Source organism: Diplotaxodon limnothrissa, linkage group LG8 (genome assembly GCF_057381915.1).
Source record: "Diplotaxodon limnothrissa isolate DT_005_m linkage group LG8, D_limnothrissa_male_GT1.1, whole genome shotgun sequence".
In the NCBI taxonomy this organism is placed as follows: domain Eukaryota; kingdom Metazoa; phylum Chordata; class Actinopteri; order Cichliformes; family Cichlidae; genus Diplotaxodon; species Diplotaxodon limnothrissa.
In genome coordinates, this window is record NC_140603.1 from 25,052,073 (window position 1) to 25,069,909 (window position 17,837).

Sequence of the window (17,837 nt, forward strand, 5' to 3'; positions counted from 1 at the left end):
TCACCCAAGAGTGCAGTAATGGTATGGTTGTCACCAGAGTAGGAGGCTGGAGTAAAGGGAGGAAGACGAACTCATTTGGTAAACTGGAGGGAGAAAAGCTGCCACTTCCCTGAGACACCACCTGTAATCGCTACCTACAGATTTGACATAGTCAGTGTGAGGATAAAAGGATTGTGACTGAATTAGTTAGCTATCAGGGGCTATTTATGCTAGGATTATTTTTTCATGTAAAACAAAAACAAAACAGTTTGACACAATTTAAATTTTTTATCGTGGCACATTATCTCGCTGGAAGCACACAGTCAACATCTTTTATTTTATTTTTTGGTCTGCTCATAGCAGTCTGGCCATTCTCCTCTGACTTCTGGCACGAACAAGGCATTTTTGCCCAGAGAACAGCTGCTTACTGTATATTTTGTCTGTTTCGGACCATTCTCCATAAACCTCAGTAGCAGTTATGTGGCAAAATCCCAGTAGTTCAGCAGTTTCTGAAATACTCATGCAAGCCATTCTGGTGACCTAAATGACCTTTCCTCCCTATTCTATTGCTCACTTTGAACTTAACCAGGTCATCTTGAGCATGACTATGTGCCTAAATAAGTTGGTAGTATGTAATTGACTGATTAAATATTTGGTGTACCTAATAAAGTGATCTGTAAATATATTTATTAACAAGAATATGCTTGTTTGGGTAGATTTTCAACATCTTTCAATCCTGTTCATTCTTCCCTGTTCACAAAATATATATAAAAAAGCTTTGTAAGCTTTCCCTGTACCCTTTTGACATTTTCCTCTTTCAGTTTTTAAAGAGGTTTGTTTACTACAAACACTCCCTAGCACACCTGTATTGAAAAAGATGCTCTACTTCAACCTCCAACCACTGAAAGAAGAGTGGAAAAAAAGAGAATCCGATAATAAATATTTTTTTACATTCACTTTAAAATGCTTTCTGAACATGGGAAGAAAGTTTTGTAGTTAAACTTGTGACTAAACTTTTGACTCCTCCGAATAATGAATGAAAGCACATTATCAGTTATCGCCTAACCTCTTCTATGCTTTCTAAATGTCAGCAGCACACAGCTTTGGATACATCATGCTATGTCATCGTAGCCAATCATCTTATTCTTTTGTCATGTATTCTTGTTATAGCTTGCAAGCGTTCACACGACTGTTACACAATGCCACTTTTCTCAGAAAAATCAAAAAGACTGAAGTATGCTTCTTCATGGAAACTTCCCGTGCACCCCATGCATCCCACTTACCAGCAGCTTCTCTGATGTATTTTTCTTTTTTGTAGCATCACCAGACCTAATTTTAAGCTCTGACTTCCTCCTGCCAACCTTAAGATTTGCAGCACCTCTACCTGAACAGTCAGTGGCTGATTTGTCAGCTGTGGCAATTGGTTGGTGATACTTCTCTATTGTGTTTCCTGGTAGTTAGGCAGAGAACAGGGATGAGTTCTGCATATTTAGTCATTTTCTTCTCAATCTCTCCTCCTTGAGTCAGCTGCAGCACTTTTATTGTTGGAGCCAACAGTCTGGTCACAGAATCAAGTTGCAAATCTCCCTTGTATAACAGAGCCTCCTCTCCAAGTCCGCCTACAGTTTGCCCCTCGTATCGGAGGTTTTGATGCTGGCATCTTGCTGGTGGTACCAGCCACCTCCTTCTCCCTCAGGAACTGGATCTGATTCTGGCACCCTGCTGGGTTCTCGTGGCTGCCTCTTTATCTCTACAACTTCTGAGCGGTTTTTTTTTTTTTTGAACTGCTTTATTGTTTCTCCACTTGAACCAAACAAGTTTTGTAGTATAGTTTTTCAGCATGGGTGGAGGTTTTTGGTATCTATGGCACACTGCCATGCCCGTGGCAGCTTGCAGACATTTGATGTCTGATGAATCAGCACGCTTCCTTCTGCACTGTCTCAACCATCCATTTTCTTTTTCTTGTGCATTTCTCTCTCAGATTGTGTAATTTTTTTAAAACCTCTATATTTTTCAGTTTTGTTTTGTTTGTTTTTTTCATTTTTTGGGTGGGTTTTTTTGTCCATAAACAAGTGGTGTATGTCCTAAAAGATACAGTAAATACGCTTGTAATTATTCTTCAAAATGAGAGACTTTTTTCATTGCAGAGATTCTTGGTCCACACTGCTCTGAATCTGTAGAAAATGAGCAGTATGTGAGTTTTAAATTGTCAGCTCAGGCTTTCGTGCTTGGCTTTTTTTCATCTGCACTCCTCAAGACGTAAAAGTTTGACATCTTTGAAAGGTGTGAGCTTCATATTTAATGTGAGAGTCATTGCATATTCTGTGTTAAGACAGCACTCACACACACGTGTTTAATAATAACAGAAATAACTGTTATTGTCTTCCATTGTTTCTGGTTACTTTGTTTTCTCACACTCTTCTACTTCTCTTCTATGTTTCATCACATTTACAAGAACCATGTTAAAATGACAAAAAAAAAAAAAAAAAAAAACAGAACAAAATTTGAAGCAACATTTTGCTCTTTGGTGCTTGTTTGCAAAATCTAGAAGTCTGTAGGACATAATTTGACAGTAAACTCATTCTGCACAATATATAGAAGCCTCAGTGCCCACTGCCTGCAGCCCCCTTTGCAATAAAATATCAAGTCCTAATACTCACCCAAGGCTTCTGGCTTGAGAGGTTCTGTGTGCACTGATGTAAATAAAACCCTTGTTTTCCCCCATAACCTAATCCTTGGACTTTATTATACACTTTAGAGGATGTTTTTGTACCTCCAGCCTTATAATCAGCGCTGCTCCAACCCACTTTCATCTTTTCATCCTCCTCTTTTATGGTTTATCCACTTTCCCTCATTCTTTCCTCTGACCTGGCTGTACTGGCATAATATAGTGTGGCTTGATCACAAATAATACTCAAAACTCATTAATGAAAGATTACGGTTTCTCTGAATAGCCACAGTGAGTTTTCATTTGGTGCCCATATAGGCTGTGGTACAAAGAGCCAAACACAAAAGGAACAAACATTGACCCCTGCAGGAGCATGAACGACCTTAGCCAGCCTTTTGTGCTGTGATTTGAAGACGTACCCTTGACAAAAAGTAAAGACCCCACTACTAATAAGCAAAAAAGAGGAAATGTTTAAATGAGAAAAATCATGGAAAAAATAAAGAAAAGCTAAACCTGGCTTGTTGTGTTCTCGCATTAAACTAATGCACATGTGTGCCTTCTTGCTGTTTTGGTTCACCAAACACTTGCATTTGTAGCCGGTACAATCAGCAAGAGGAAAGGAAAATAGCGACTAAGCTAACCATCCTTGCTATGAGAAAACATAGCATGAGGTCAAAGAAGAATGTATGGTATAAGGTAAGAAGAGCTAATTGGCTTGCTGAGAAATGAAACCAGCACCATCTATTCAGTTGGCTTTATATAGACTTGCCCTTCGTTAGGTGAGTACAAAGAGGACAGAGCAATGATCATGATGTTTATTGAGGGGAGGTGGAGTAGCGACTCACGGCGTGAATGTTTGTGCATGTATTTTTGCTTGTGTCGGGAGAGGACAGAGGGTGGTCTCCTTGTTTATATGTATATGCCTTTGTCTCAGTGTGAGCATCAGAGGATGAGTGCGAAGTTGCCAACAGAGACGGGGATGAGATGGATGAGGTGGGCGATGTGTGTGTGCATGCAGCTCTGCTTGTGTCAAGAGCCCAGTGGCATGCCTCACATTGTATGTACTGAGGGGAAAAAGTCACCAGTGAGTATTTGCCTGCTGCTTGCATTAAATCACACAGATGTGCATCTTTGCACCAAAAAAATCAGCAGGCAAGAGTAGAAATATGAAGAAAAACAAGCAGTCTACATTGTGCATCTTTTTATATGAAAGATGTGAATCTAAAAGTTCAAAAAGGAGAAATGAATAAAAAAAAAAAACAAAATAAAAAGATTATCATAGAGAAACCCGTGTTAACATGACATTTATTTAGGCATCTTCTTTTTTCTTTTTTTTTTATCCTTCCAACAAATAACTAGTGCGTGGCAATAACAGAGGCTGACTAAAAAGCCAATTGTAGTGCATTAAAAGCCTTCTAACAAGGCCATGAAGTGGAATTGTTTCCTGCCACACTCCAAAGTGAACAAGTGTTGAATTGGGCGAGAAGCTGGATAATGGCCTCTCCTTCAAACTACCTCAGCTATCAAATGCTCTCCGTATTGACCTGCACTAATCATCTTCACAAAGTGGCAATTTAGACAATTATCCACCCAAATTCCTCTTTTGAAATAAGTATTTTATCAAATGAATCCAGCACACTGTGCCCACTCATCTTAAGAAGATTTTAAAAGGCTTAAAGGTCAAATTTGTAACTTTTTTTTTGACCGTTTTCATTACAGGTTTTAAAAGTTAAAACAATGCTACTTGGGTGTTTTTCAACTGATGCCAGTTGAAGATTGAGACCAGGTTTATCTCTTGTCTTTCCAAAGCATGATCAAATTAGAAATTAGAGTAAAAGTAAATTTTTGGTGTTTGGAACCCATTGGTCAAAGAAAAAATAACAAATTAGGGTCTGCCTACACGTCTCATATTTACCTGTTATCATTTTCACTTTATTTCAGAGGCCGTATGATGTCTTGTTGTCAGTAAACTCCTTTAACAGTGGACCAGTGGACCTTTGCAATAGTTGTTTTTAAATTGCATCAATTGTGGTACCAATTTATGTGCCCAAAAGTCATAAAAAAGACAACTTTCCCACTTTTTTCATACTTATTTTAACATTTTAACACCTGAAAATTCTGTTTAAGCTTAGGAGAAAATATCTTTTCTACACTGAGTAATATGTAGTGGAATTGATTTGTGCAGATTACTCACAGTTAATAGTCTGTTCAGATAAAAATAAATTCATTCCACAAGATTTGGCAGGCTGAAATGTTACGATGGTGGCCAAGACCAGTGTGAAATGTGTTATTTTGTGGATGGCTCGTCGTCATCGCAGTTCATTCACACACTGAACTATAAATTTGGCTCGTTAACAACAACGCATGCATGTTAGGTTTAAGTTCAAGTTGTAGTTTGGCAACGTTTTGGTGTGTGTGTGCGCGCGAGCTTGCTTCCACGTTCACTTACTTCATAGCGGCTGTAGCATGCAGAGGAAGTGAGCGATAGGAGTATGGTCCTCTCTTTTCTCCCTTTGTCTAGCCTTCCCCTGCTGCAACCCATCCATACATTATTAAGTAGTAAAGAACATTGTTCCACAGCGTTAATTTTTCAGCAGGCCAGGGGTGGACTGCAGATACATCCCATCCTTAAGCCATGGGTTACTCAGGTTGCTGATGCATACTGTCTCGTATAGAGTTCTGTGCATATCAACAGTGTGTGTTCATTATTTCCCCTGACTGCACTTTTTCATCATACAGCTCAAGTGGTGAGTGTTTTTTTGTCTTCCCTCTTAATGTTTTAGAATGACCTAATTCTTTACCTGATATAAAGAAGTCTTCACTGACGTATAAATCAACATGAAGTCTTCCTGTACAGTACTTCAGTTTGGAGCATGCAAGGTCATTTAAGATGTTTCATGCAGCCATATGATACTGATGCATGAGATGCTTTTCAGCTTTATTGTGTCCCATAATACAGCAATTGATTTGGCTCCATAAACATCATAGCTTAATATGCTCAGTGTACTGCGCCCCGCACACCACCACTAAGGAGATTTTTCTTTCTAGATCTATTGGGAAATTAAACCAGCTTGTTCCTAAGTAAGCACATACAGGCACACCAATACACATACATACATTTTTTTGTTTTGTTTTTTTGTAGAAAAAGGAAATTACACAATGGTGACATGCAATAGAGTGGCATTTATTGGCACACAACCAATCACATGTTCCTTTCATTTCTTGTACATAACCTGTTTTTTTTTTTAAATTTATGTAGCTCTGTTTCTTAGCGTTACCTGCTTAGTCTAGATTTGCAAGTCATTATTGACACTTGCGAAGGATTGCTGCAGGTTAAGTGATAAAAGTAAGCATACAAGCTGACAGCTTAGCCTGTCGTTGCTAAAGGTTAACTCATAGATTTATGAATGCCACCTCTCTTTGCTGAGGCCGTTTAAAGAAGTAGACATTTTTGATATTTTAGTTGCTGTGATTTATTGCTATCCCTTCCCCATATTGGGTGGCATGAGAACTGAGAAAAGAACAGTGAGTGATGCTAGTTTTCACAATTTTTAAATATTCATGTGTTTAAAAAAAAAAAAAGAGCTCTTTGGCTTTTCACAGCAATGTATTGTGTTATTGTTTTCAATATCCCGCACCAGTGTTTTCCTGCCTTTGCAGATTGTCAGCCATTTGAAACCAAGTGAGAGGTACTTGCAGCACATCATAACGTTGCAGCTTTTTTTTCTCCATTCACTGAGAAAGCGAAGATATCTCACAGAAAACACGTGGAAGGAAAAAATTGATATAAATTAGAATTAATGTGCTGTCTTGTAGCGTCTTACATAGCGCCTTCTTACCACTATGTGTGTAAATGGAAATGACATAAACATAATAACATCAAATCTGAAGAGTGCTGGATTTAAATAGCATGCGGACATCTACAAAGAAGAATATTTAAACCTACAATAAAAAAGGGGTAAAAAAAGAATTGCTTCTGATTGGAACCGGGCGTCTTCTCTTGTCCACTGAGAGTCTGTCTCCTGGACAGTGCAGGGGTCTTTTGCAGTGGTGGAGGGCTTCCAGTTGAACTAAAACTGTGAGCGGAGAGCAGACCAGCAAGAGTAGAGATTATTGGCTGGCAGGGTGGTCTCCTGGGAAATGCAGTTCTACAGGCAAAGAGGAGGAGGCGTCACTGAACCATGAATGAAACAAAAAGGGAGCCAACAATAAAATAGTGAAGCTTTGTGCTAAAGTAAGATGTGTCTCCTTTATGTAGTATGGACATGCTATGTATGTGCATATGAACAGAACAGTGAGCTGCTCACTGGCTTTGTATTGTGAATTTGTGTACAGTATGTGTAACTGTGTGGACACAGGCTAGTGGAAACCAGCAGCTGGACTGGATTTGAGTGTCCCTCAGGGATGAGCAAAATATCAGTCAGCACAACCACACACGCCTGCCAAATCTTCCTTTCGTTCTCTCTCTGTGTCTCTCACGCACACACATACACGCACATACACACACAGACACACACACATTCAAAATATGCAGTTTCGTACAGACATACATTCACTGGCACAATCTGGATCATTTCCCTTCCAGAGTGCACACGGACACACACACACACACACACACACACTGAGCAAGAGGGCCAGAGCAGTGTGCTAAATAAAATTAGACAGTAGAACAGATTTTCACACCCAGCGGGACCATTAGCAGCTCAGTTAGACCACCAGCAAACTTCCATCCTCATCAGCATCACAAACACATTTTGACACCTGCCATGAAAGAATGGCATGCACACACGGTGGGACACACACACACACACACACACACAAAAACACACGCACCTACACATGCACACATCATTTAGAAACAAACAAATCACATGTGGACAGATACATACGAACGCTAGACACCTCCAAACTCACATTCGTTCCACATTATAAATCAACGTGTAGCAGTAGGTTTATGAAAATGGACTGTAAAAGCTATAATCAAGCACCTGTGCATGAGTGCATGAGTTTGTCTCTATGTGTGGGGCCCCCAGGCTGCAGCTGAAATATGTATGCTGTGTCCGGCAGCGTTGAGCCCCTGAGGATTGAGCTAGGAGGGAGGTTGCTACTCATGGCTGCCACTGCAGCACCACAGCCTTCTGGGAGCTGGAAAGTACTTCGTTATCTGTGGAAATTCACTGCTCCGTTTTGCACTGGCCACAAAAAATCTGAAAAAATAAATGTCATCTGTAAAGCCGCTGAGCTGTATTGACACGGACTTGCATCTATTCAAATGATGTGCTTTCACGAGGATATTTTTCCTTGAAAATGGACACAGGTACCTGCTTTACCTTTATTTCTGTGTGTATTTCACAGCCATTTGAAATAATAATAATAATAATGATCCAGAAAGAACTCTGCCTATGGATGTCATGGACACATTATGCTGAAGGCGAGTGCGTCAGTGATCTGAAAAAAAGAAATCACATTGCCAGAAAGCAACAGTGAGCAGATAAAGTTTAAAAGTTGCAGACTTGTGCAGAAAGAATATGTTTGAGTCACAATTACAACCTTCAGAATATTTTCATACATGTTATGCATTATGTATAAGTAAAGTATAAGTATTTTATATGTGTGGCATTAGCACCTACAGACTGCTCTTTAAAAAATTAGATGTTACATGTGCAGCATCAAATTCACAAAATCATATTTTCTGATGTAATCAGATGGTCGATGGTCTTATTAATTCATTTACTTCTTATTTATGTCTGTTTAAATCATGTCCTGTATTTCACATTGCTCCACAAAGCACCTTTATTTTATGTGTCTTATAAATAAACCGACTTAAAATGGTGTTTTGACCTTTTTAAGCTAGCCAAAGGTATTTGGAGTGAAATAGGAGAAATATTCCTGACTATAGGTCTTGTTTTTAAAATTTAATAATATGAGTTCTCCTAAATTATGAATTCTCACCCCAGGGCAGGCATTTGTACCTGGCACCGTTTTCATTAATGAGAGAGCCGATTTAATTGACTGTGCTGCAGACTCTGTTTTGAGTCTGCATTTGACACACTACCCTTCACCTTTGCATGCACACACACACACACACACACACACACACACACACACACACACACACACACACAGTGCTTTGAGCTGGCATGGCCCCAGGGAGCATCTCCTGGCATGGACTTTGCTGTATGCAAACGAGGGGGTCTCTAACACCCAGTAATCCTTTGTATTTTACAGGAAGCATGCAGCCGAATAGTGGAAACTTAAGTTGGGTCTAGTCTGTCTGCGAGTTCATTTGTAGCACTGTTCACACTAATTGGAAGAGCTTACTGGTGGCATGAGACAGACCATCCAATGTGTTTTCTAAGCCTTTTTAATAGCTGTGTACAGTATGAACTGTAATAGCAAGATCTCAAGTGGGTGGTGTGTCATTAAAATCTCGATACTTCAGGTCTCATCTTTGTCTCACAAAGTGATAGCAACATGCTGCACATTTATACTTCCTGTAGTTGTGTGAAAATCATTTCCTCTGAGAAAAAGCATTGATTATTTGTTTAAAAAGCATCATTAAATCCTGTCACATGTATGTGTTTACAATATTAAAGTGTCAGGAAATTGTTGCTATAGTTACTCCATGTTGCTAAAGTGCTGTCAACATAAAGAATGTATAACCAGCCATGTGCACAGGAAGCACAGATTCCCATATGGGTTAATTGTGCATCAATCTGTTGGTAATGCTACGGGTCACCGGTAGGGGAGGACTGCATTCCTGCTTTCCACTCAAAAAGATATGAGCCGTGTATTGCTTATTACATTATTCCCCTCGTGATCCCACTTTTGTTGTAATTATTATGCAGAAAGCACAATTAAAACACGTTTCATATTCATATGAGAAAGATATGCATTTTAAGACAGGACTGTTTTTATTATAGATGGCAACATTTGTGTGTTTTATTGAGAAATACAATTGACCTTTATTTGCGTTCTACATTTAAGCCTGGAGACCCACCAAAACACCAGTTCAGATAAAACTCAGAGTTCTTATTAACATAAAACATTTTATTTGTTGATTTTTTTTTTACATGGGGTCATGTTGTGCAATGTTTTGATCACTAATTGTTAACAAAAAAATATTAATTACTTCTGGGCCTAAGTTATTATACTCCTAGAGTGCTTATACTGGCACTGCATGTGCTGATTTTACTGTTAGATAACACTGATGAGCTCTTATGGACGTCCTAATGAGAGGAGCTACTGGAGATATCATCAGTGATCAGTGTTTTCTTTGGCCTCACACTGCCCTGTGCTTGAATGGATATGTGTTTCTGCGTGATACAGTGGTTGCCTTTCATTTGCATGTGCCCCCCACCCCCTTTCTTCCCTCTTTTTGACGGCATTGCTTCCTCTTGTCTCTTTCCCTGCTTCCTCTCACCTCATGCTCTTTTTATCTGTCCCTCGAAGATAAAACCAAAGTGTGCATCGAGAGGGAACGATTAGTCTCGGCCATCTCAAATAACTATTGTATGTCTCAATCACCCTCATTCTCAAACTATCTCCTCCAGTGCCAGGCATAGCATTAACCCTCACTGGAGAGGCCCTGGCACTCCAACTCTAAAGGCAGCTTAGAGTCTATTTTACATTTTATCTCTTTTTTTTTTTTTGCATCTGTTAAGCCCTCTGTCTGCCATCCTCATCGCTTATAGATCATTCACTCATTTTTTGTCTTATATCACTTAACCTAAGTGTTCATTTTTCTTTTCGTTCATTGTGTATTCTGTCTTTACACTGACAAAGACTTCCCACTGTGACTTTCTGTTAGCTGTGTCTATGGTTTGACTGAACTTTATGTGCCCCTGCTGTATGGTGGCTTTCTTCGTGTTTGACTAGATTAAGGGATCAGATTTTAACAGAACGGAAAAGGCTCACTTCTGAAAATGCTCAGTGGTGATGTGAGCCGAATTTAGCAGATAAATGCTGTGTGTTAGCTTGCTGAGTCTCCTATGTCTTCTTATATGTGTTATAAATATTTATGCATGTCAGCCTAGCACAATACTCAGGTTATCAAGTGAGAAGTCAAACCAAAAGCTGTTGATAAATATGCATCAAGAATTTATGAATATTCATTATTGAATCACTGAAGTGTGTTTTTGCACTTTTGAACTTCCAACAACTACCATTCATTCCCTTATCATTTTTCTTGATGTTCTTCGTTATGTAACTTTGTATCTGCCTCAGTCTATCACCTTGGTTCTTGACGACAGAGGTATTTCAGAAAGTTCTTCTTTCTGAAATGCTTTATATTTCTCTGGAATGACATGATTAGTCATCTGGCTCTTTCGTAACTTGTCTGGAGAATACACGTGGCTGCGCATTCACGAGCTCCTCAGCTAAAATGCAGTAAAATAAATAAGGTGCTTATTTGACTCTCTGATATTTTTAGGATATGCAAACCTGTTGGGAGACTGTGTGCTTAATAAAAAGTGGAACGTAATCATTAATTAAGTTGTAAATTAATTAAATGTTGTGTCGGGTAGTTTAAAGACAACAGTATCAGATGTTTCAAACTTGTGAAATTTCTCATTTTGAATTCTGATGTGATCTACGTGTTTAAAAAAAATTAAGAACCTTGAAAAACAAAGAAAAACCTTGAAGGTCTGGAAATCTATTTATGATGAGTAAAATAAGCAGGGTTTTTTTGTGAAGGACAATAAATTGCTAATCCAGATTCTACATGTATCACAGCAGCTTTGGTCTGTAGTCTGGATTTCAGGCTATACTGCACTGCCTGAAGTCTTGATCTTGTGGACAGAAGTTTGTTTTTAGCAGCGCTGCTCATCTGTGTTGCATTTTACTGTAAGGGCTTCTGTAAGGGTCCCACTCAACTTCTATCTGTGAATATAGGAACAAAAAAAAAACTAGATGCAAATGCAAACTATATTATGTCCGTCCATGATCAGCTACTGTAACATACATACATTTAGTGTAAAGAAGAATCTTTAGTATTTAATCCAAGTCTGTAATTTTAAGTGAAATGCCTGTAAATCATCTTTAGGCTTCCACTGTTTGACTTTCATCCCCTATTTTTCTCACCATTCCTTCACTCTTATCAGTCTACCTCCAGTGGATTTGTTGAGCCAGAATAGAGGAACAAAATATCAGCACTATAGATCATTTTGACAGTTTAATTTCAATGCCTGATTATCAGTCAATTTGATAATTATATTATCCAACCATCCAATTAATGTGTTCTATATTTACAATGATCATCAAGTAAGCGGTCCATTTTTGCATCATTTATTAAGGGTGAGATATTAGAGCCACGAGAGACCTTGACAGTTTTGCTGTGCAGCTTCTTGATTGAGATATAAAAATCACTGTGTGTCTATTGCGACGTTCACTATAGGCACCACCCTACAGAGAGCTTCTCGCCGGTCTTCCTCAATCCATTCCGTCACACTCAACAGAGCGTGTTCAGGAAACACAGAAGGAGCGAAAAACAGAGCGATACAGAGTGGAGGCGAACAAATGATGAAAGGATTTCATGCCTCCTCCTTGGCTTTACTCCTCTCCTGTCTGCTCTGTCTAGCTCGGAGGAAGGTACTGCACTGTGCCAATGAGCTACTGACACACAAGTGCATAGAGCAGGAGATGCAGGATCAATCCTTCATGACTTGATGCTTTTGCTTCCTCTTCGCGGTTAGTCAGACTTCTCTGAGACATTAAGAGCAAGTCAAAATCACCCACAGCAGACAACAGTGCATCGTATCAGATTAGGTAGCTCCGAATGGGACACATTCACAGAGGGTTTTCCATCTGGAGTGTGTTTAGATGCCAGTGATAAATAAATGCAACACAGTTTACTTTGTCTTAAATGAAATCCCAGCATCTGACCATAGACAATCCGTAACAGTCAGAGAGATGTAAGCATCAGTTACATTTGGCTCCCTGTTTAAGTGTATTTGAAAAGTTTCCGAGGACTCTGTGCTTGCTTCTTGTCTGTGCTTACATTATCAAAGTTAATGTGATTCCTTCTATCTTATCTGAAGAACTCCGTTTTCCTGACATTCTTTTGTCCCTGTATTTGTGTGTGTGTGACATTTAAGAGTTTGCATTGTTCACTGTTTGTTTCCCATTAACTGGTTTTAGGAAATTGAAAGACTTTAATTCCAAACATTTGTCTTTACAGATGACGTGCCTCCCTACTTCAAGACAGAGCCAGTGCGTAGCCAGCTCCATCTGGAACGTAACAGGCTGGTGCTGACCTGCATGGCGGAGGGAAGCTGGCCACTAGAGTTTAAATGGATCCACAATAGCACAGAATTAACACGCTTTTCACTGGAGTACAGGTGAGCACAGGCTGATGAACTGTAACTAACTAGTCATGTGTATATTTGGTGAAATTAGGATTAGTATTTACCTTTTTGCCATTAGCTACAGGCCTACTGTAAGAGATAAACTATGAAAGTCCCATTCAGTCAGGAGCAGAGATTAGTCATTGACCCCTGGTAGCCACTGGTCGCTAATTCACGCTAGCGTGAAATTGATTGGAAAGAGGTGCACGGTGTTGCACTGAAAACCTCCTTTGAGGTTTTGAGTTTGAGTACACACCAAGAGGAAGTGAAACTGTGAAAAATTGTGACACAACCTGGAAATGGAGTCTGTTTGCACTAAAAGTAAAATGTGCTGGTTGCAGCAGTCAGGCACAACTTTTCAAAAGGTTGTAACTTTTACTGTGAAAGCAAACAATGTCCACTTCCAGTTTGCAGTGAACTTTTCACAGTTTCACTATAGCTCAGAGTATAAATGGCAAGTGTTTGCAGACAAGTTGGCATCTTCCATGAAAACTACAGGTGAGTACAGGAAGGTTTTTGGTGCAACACCCTCTTTACAAACTCGTTTCACCTCTGACAGCCAGCTCCAACTGGCTGGTAAATACAAAGGTTGTCGATCGTCCTCTAGGTCAGTGTGACTGAGACCTTACTCTTTTAACGTACATGACACATGTGATATTTTGATTTGAATCTATCTATCAATCTATCGTTTTCTGGTAATCCGAAGTCAGTTCACAGTGTCAGCACGTTAAGCAGGTTATTCCAGATGTCCTTCTCCCCAGACAAACTTTGTAGCTCCTCCTTGGGGGATCCCAGAGTGTTCCCAGGCTAGATGAGATCTCTCCATTGTGGTCTGGGTCTACCCTGTGTTCTCCTGCCAGCCGGGCGTACCCACAGGACACACAGGAGTAGCAGCTCTACTCCAAGATCTGGATTTCAACCACTAGTTTTTCAGTTGTTACCCATTTTTCATGAGCATAGGTGAGAACCGGGATGCAGATGGACTGGTAAATCAAAAGCTGCACCTTTCAGCTCTGCTCTCTCCTCACCACGACAGTCCGGTACAATGCCTGCATTATCGCTGACGCCACACTAATCTCCCAGTCAAGCTCACGTTCCGTCTTCCCACCACTCGTGAATAAAATCCCACAATACTTGAACTCTCTTGCTTGAGGGATGGTTTGAATTTGACCTAAAAAAAATCCTTCAAAGGGACCTGGTCTTGTAGCCACAGGTAGCCTTACTTGATTATTCTGATGCTACAGAGAAGAAGCATGGGCTATGTAAGAACATCTTCTGCACCCTATTCCAGTTAGATAGGTGTTTAATGCTTGTTTGATGAAAATATTTTTTAAAATCAAACTTATTTTAAATTTAAATTGAATCAGTGTAATATTATGGCTCTAAAAGCACATCTTTATTTCATTTCCAACACTGCTGTGGTAATTCTCAAATTCAGTAGGGCAGTGTGGTACTCTGCATATGCATTTTTAATTAATCCTGGTCATAATCCATCAAACATTAGTGCATTATAAATAAAGAAATGGCTTATTCTTGCTTCTTTTCTTTTATTGCCTCTAACCCCCCCCCCCTCTCCCTCGTGCCTCCGTGACCTCCATCACTCTCTGTCTCTCCCTCTGGAGAGGCTGCAAACAAGCGAAAGACGTGAATGAGGGTTAGTGCAGGAGATAAACCGTCTTTAATGGTAACTGGAAGATCCCAATCACGAGGCAAACATTGCTCTTATCTCAGAGAGCAGTGTGCCTCCACCGAGCGTTTCCGTGCGCATGTACATGTATGTGTGCAGACAGCAGTACAAATGAAGCGCCGGACGATTGATAGAAAGCTTGCTGACGCGCTGCAGATCTTAGCTGAACTGTTGTGTTCACGTGTGAAAAAGAGAACGAATGTGAAAACAACAGTGGCTGAACATAGAAGCAACATCAGGGTTGTTGATGGAAACGCTTTCTTGGTATAATCTCTGGAGACAGATGAGACCAGAGTGAGAACAGCAGAGCAGGAAGGGCAGAAGTGAGACACACAGCTGCTGGAGGAATTGATGAGAATGGACTGTACCTGAGAAAACCACTGCTGTTGGAAGCTTTGGGCCACTTTGACTGTGTTATTGGGAGAGTGATTGAGTGACGCTATGGGTGATTAAACAAGTACTCAGGCACAAGGCTGGACAAGGTTATGTCTATGTCAGTGTGTATATCATATAAAAGGACTGTTAAAGCCATGCAATTATCCCATTCAGGATTGTTTGGCTTTACAAATAGATATAAAAAAGAGACTAATCAAAAATACCCTCAAATTGCTGTCATGCGCTTAGACCATCTGTGCTTTACCAACGTCCTGCTAGTAATAAAATAAAGTACACTGCGAAAAAGAACGTGAATCTTGCATAGGCTAAATGCAACATGCAAACAAATAATAAAAGGACCTTTATAAGGATCTAGAGTCCATATGAGTAGCTGAGTACTTAAAAAATCTAAATACCATTTTAACTGAAGACCGAGTGCCCTGCTATATACTTTCAAGAGTTTGTGGATGTTAGTTTTAAGTACGCATGCCTTTTTCTTGAGGTTTTGTGTCCATTGTATAATTTCTTCATATATATCAGCACCTCTCTTAATGCAAAACCGTGGCGCTCGTGTTGTTTATATGTCGGTACGCACTCCTCCTTATTCCTCAAGTCGGCCTTTCTTTCCGCCAGCAGAGTATTTCAGCAGAACAGACCCCCATATTAATGAGGTTATGGCAGAGGTCCCCAGTGCTGGGCGCTGCTTTAAATATTGACACCATGTGACTTGACCTTGTGTCCTCTGGTAACCAATCAATGCTGAAAACTCTGCGTGAGCATTATAATTCAACATGTAGGTGTGTGCGTGGAAGAGTTAAGCAAGTGGCTGACTTTTAGAGAGACCAGGATCAGCACTGACAAATGCCACATGACGGAAACTTCATCTATACAATATCCAATTGCCACACGCAGATATTCACACATTCTGGCTCGCGTGCTGCTTTCTTTGTTCCTAAAAAAAATCATTTAATAGCCTTATCACCAGATTACAATTGAACTTAGGAAGGATGAAGATTATATCCAATACAATTAAGAATTTTTGATCCTATTAGGCAGATAAGTCTCCTGCACACAATGCTTCAGCAAATCAATAGATCTATAAATACACAGAATAGCACCACAGCTTCCTGTCACGTGACCAAAACCTCAGGGGTGATTACCTGGCACTCCACCAGTCTTTTTGCTGCCAATTAACCTAGAAACTTAATTAAGAGAGTTAATTATTAATCGGCCCTCAAGAGGCATTTTTGTTTGTCAATTGGTTCTTGGCTGGGTTGGTGGAGTGTGGCCTCTGCTTCCGAGAATAGTAAACTTTTGCTTCTTACTCTAATTAGATTGAAAGACAAAAGTAAATAAATAAGTCTTAAAGGGTTTTACAAAGGCAGAAGGGAATATAGTAGTTGTTTGTTTCAGTTATAATAATTTGAAAATAGCATTCCAGAGAGGATACGTTTTTTTCTGAAAGATCAGGCAAATGGTTAATAACTTTAAGAATGACATTTCAAATTACAACTGCATCAGTAAATGAGCAGAGAAATCTGTGAATCCAAAGGAAAAGGCAGAAAACTAAGAGTAAATGACTGTAATCTTCAACCACAGATCTCCAGGAGAAACCTCTGTACGGGCACAAACGGGGGTATGGATATGTCTAATCAAGACTCCCTCACCACAAAATATGAAACAAATAAATACATAAAAAATGGTACAAAAGACATCGCAGTCGCAGCGTGACGAGTTCGTGTTGATTGACTTTTCATCTCTATGATCTTCTGCATAATAGGTGCTTTGCTCTTCAAATCTGGCATTTCACAATCAGGAAAGAAAAGAATAAATAGAAAATGAGATTAGCGTTTGACAGCTAGCTTGATAGAATGTCACTTCACTCTTTGCAATAATGATTCATCTTTGTAAAATGTGGGTGCGCCTTCAGAAATGGGACGGTAATATTGTATATCCGTGTTTTTGGCAAATCAAGAATGTGCCGGAAGCTAGATGTAGACAGATATGTGCAGATTTTTAAACACTGCATGTACGTATTTCCTAAAAACTCAACCCTCACCCAGACGCCCCTCTTCACACTTCACACTGGGCTCTCCTGCATTCCCTTTGTTCGTCTTGTCTTAATTTAATCCATACATAGATGAAATACCACTAAGCATCCACATTTTTTCTCTTTTAAGCAGATATCATTTCATGTTAGCTCTGAACAAATTAAAACAAGTTCAGTACAATGTTTTTCAATGTCTGAGGGAAAAGCGAGAAGAGATGACAAGCATGCCAACTGGATGAAGATGAAGGAAAAGCTGGTGGAAAAAACTGCCTTTTCTTCACACACCAACAAATATTTAGAGGAAGCCACAAACATCATTGTGCCTAAGATTAGTTATTGAGTTATTAAATAAATTATATCCAAACTTAAGAACAGATAAAGTGTGTCAGTTTACTGTCCTGTTGGGAAAGTGCCATCTGTCTCCAGCTACAGTGACCACCACCCAATGAGAGGTTCATACGACAGCTGCCCTAAATTAACAGCGGTGGTAATTATGAAAATTGTTTTTATTTGTTTCTGTAATGAGTACATATATAACAGACACAAGAGTAGGATCCAAGTCATGGTTTGTGTGTGCTCTGCCTTTTTACTGTCATTAAACAGCAATTTATCGCACGAAATGTGAAAAAACCCTGTTGAAAATCAGACAAATTGAAGATTCCTTTTGTTCCGGTCTCCATGTGCCAAAACAAATGTGAATGCATGTAGAACAGGAGGTGGGTCAAAGTGTGCATG

The 17,837-nt window shown here is 39.6% G+C and overlaps 1 protein-coding gene across 3 annotated transcripts in view; it reads left to right on the top strand.

The window, feature by feature from the left end:
• The window catches only part of sdk2b (sidekick cell adhesion molecule 2b), a 295,188-nt gene that overhangs the window by 206,955 nt on the left and 70,396 nt on the right, over positions 1–17,837 (top strand). For 2 of the 3 annotated variants that reach the window (XM_085360965.1, XM_085360966.1), the window contains one exon: positions 12,825–12,984. In XM_085360965.1, coding sequence (XP_085217091.1) covers positions 12,825–12,984 — 160 coding nt within the window. Of the gene's footprint in view, positions 1–12,824; positions 12,985–17,837 lie in introns of those variants that run through there. The other variant, XM_085360967.1, reaches the window with a different exon arrangement.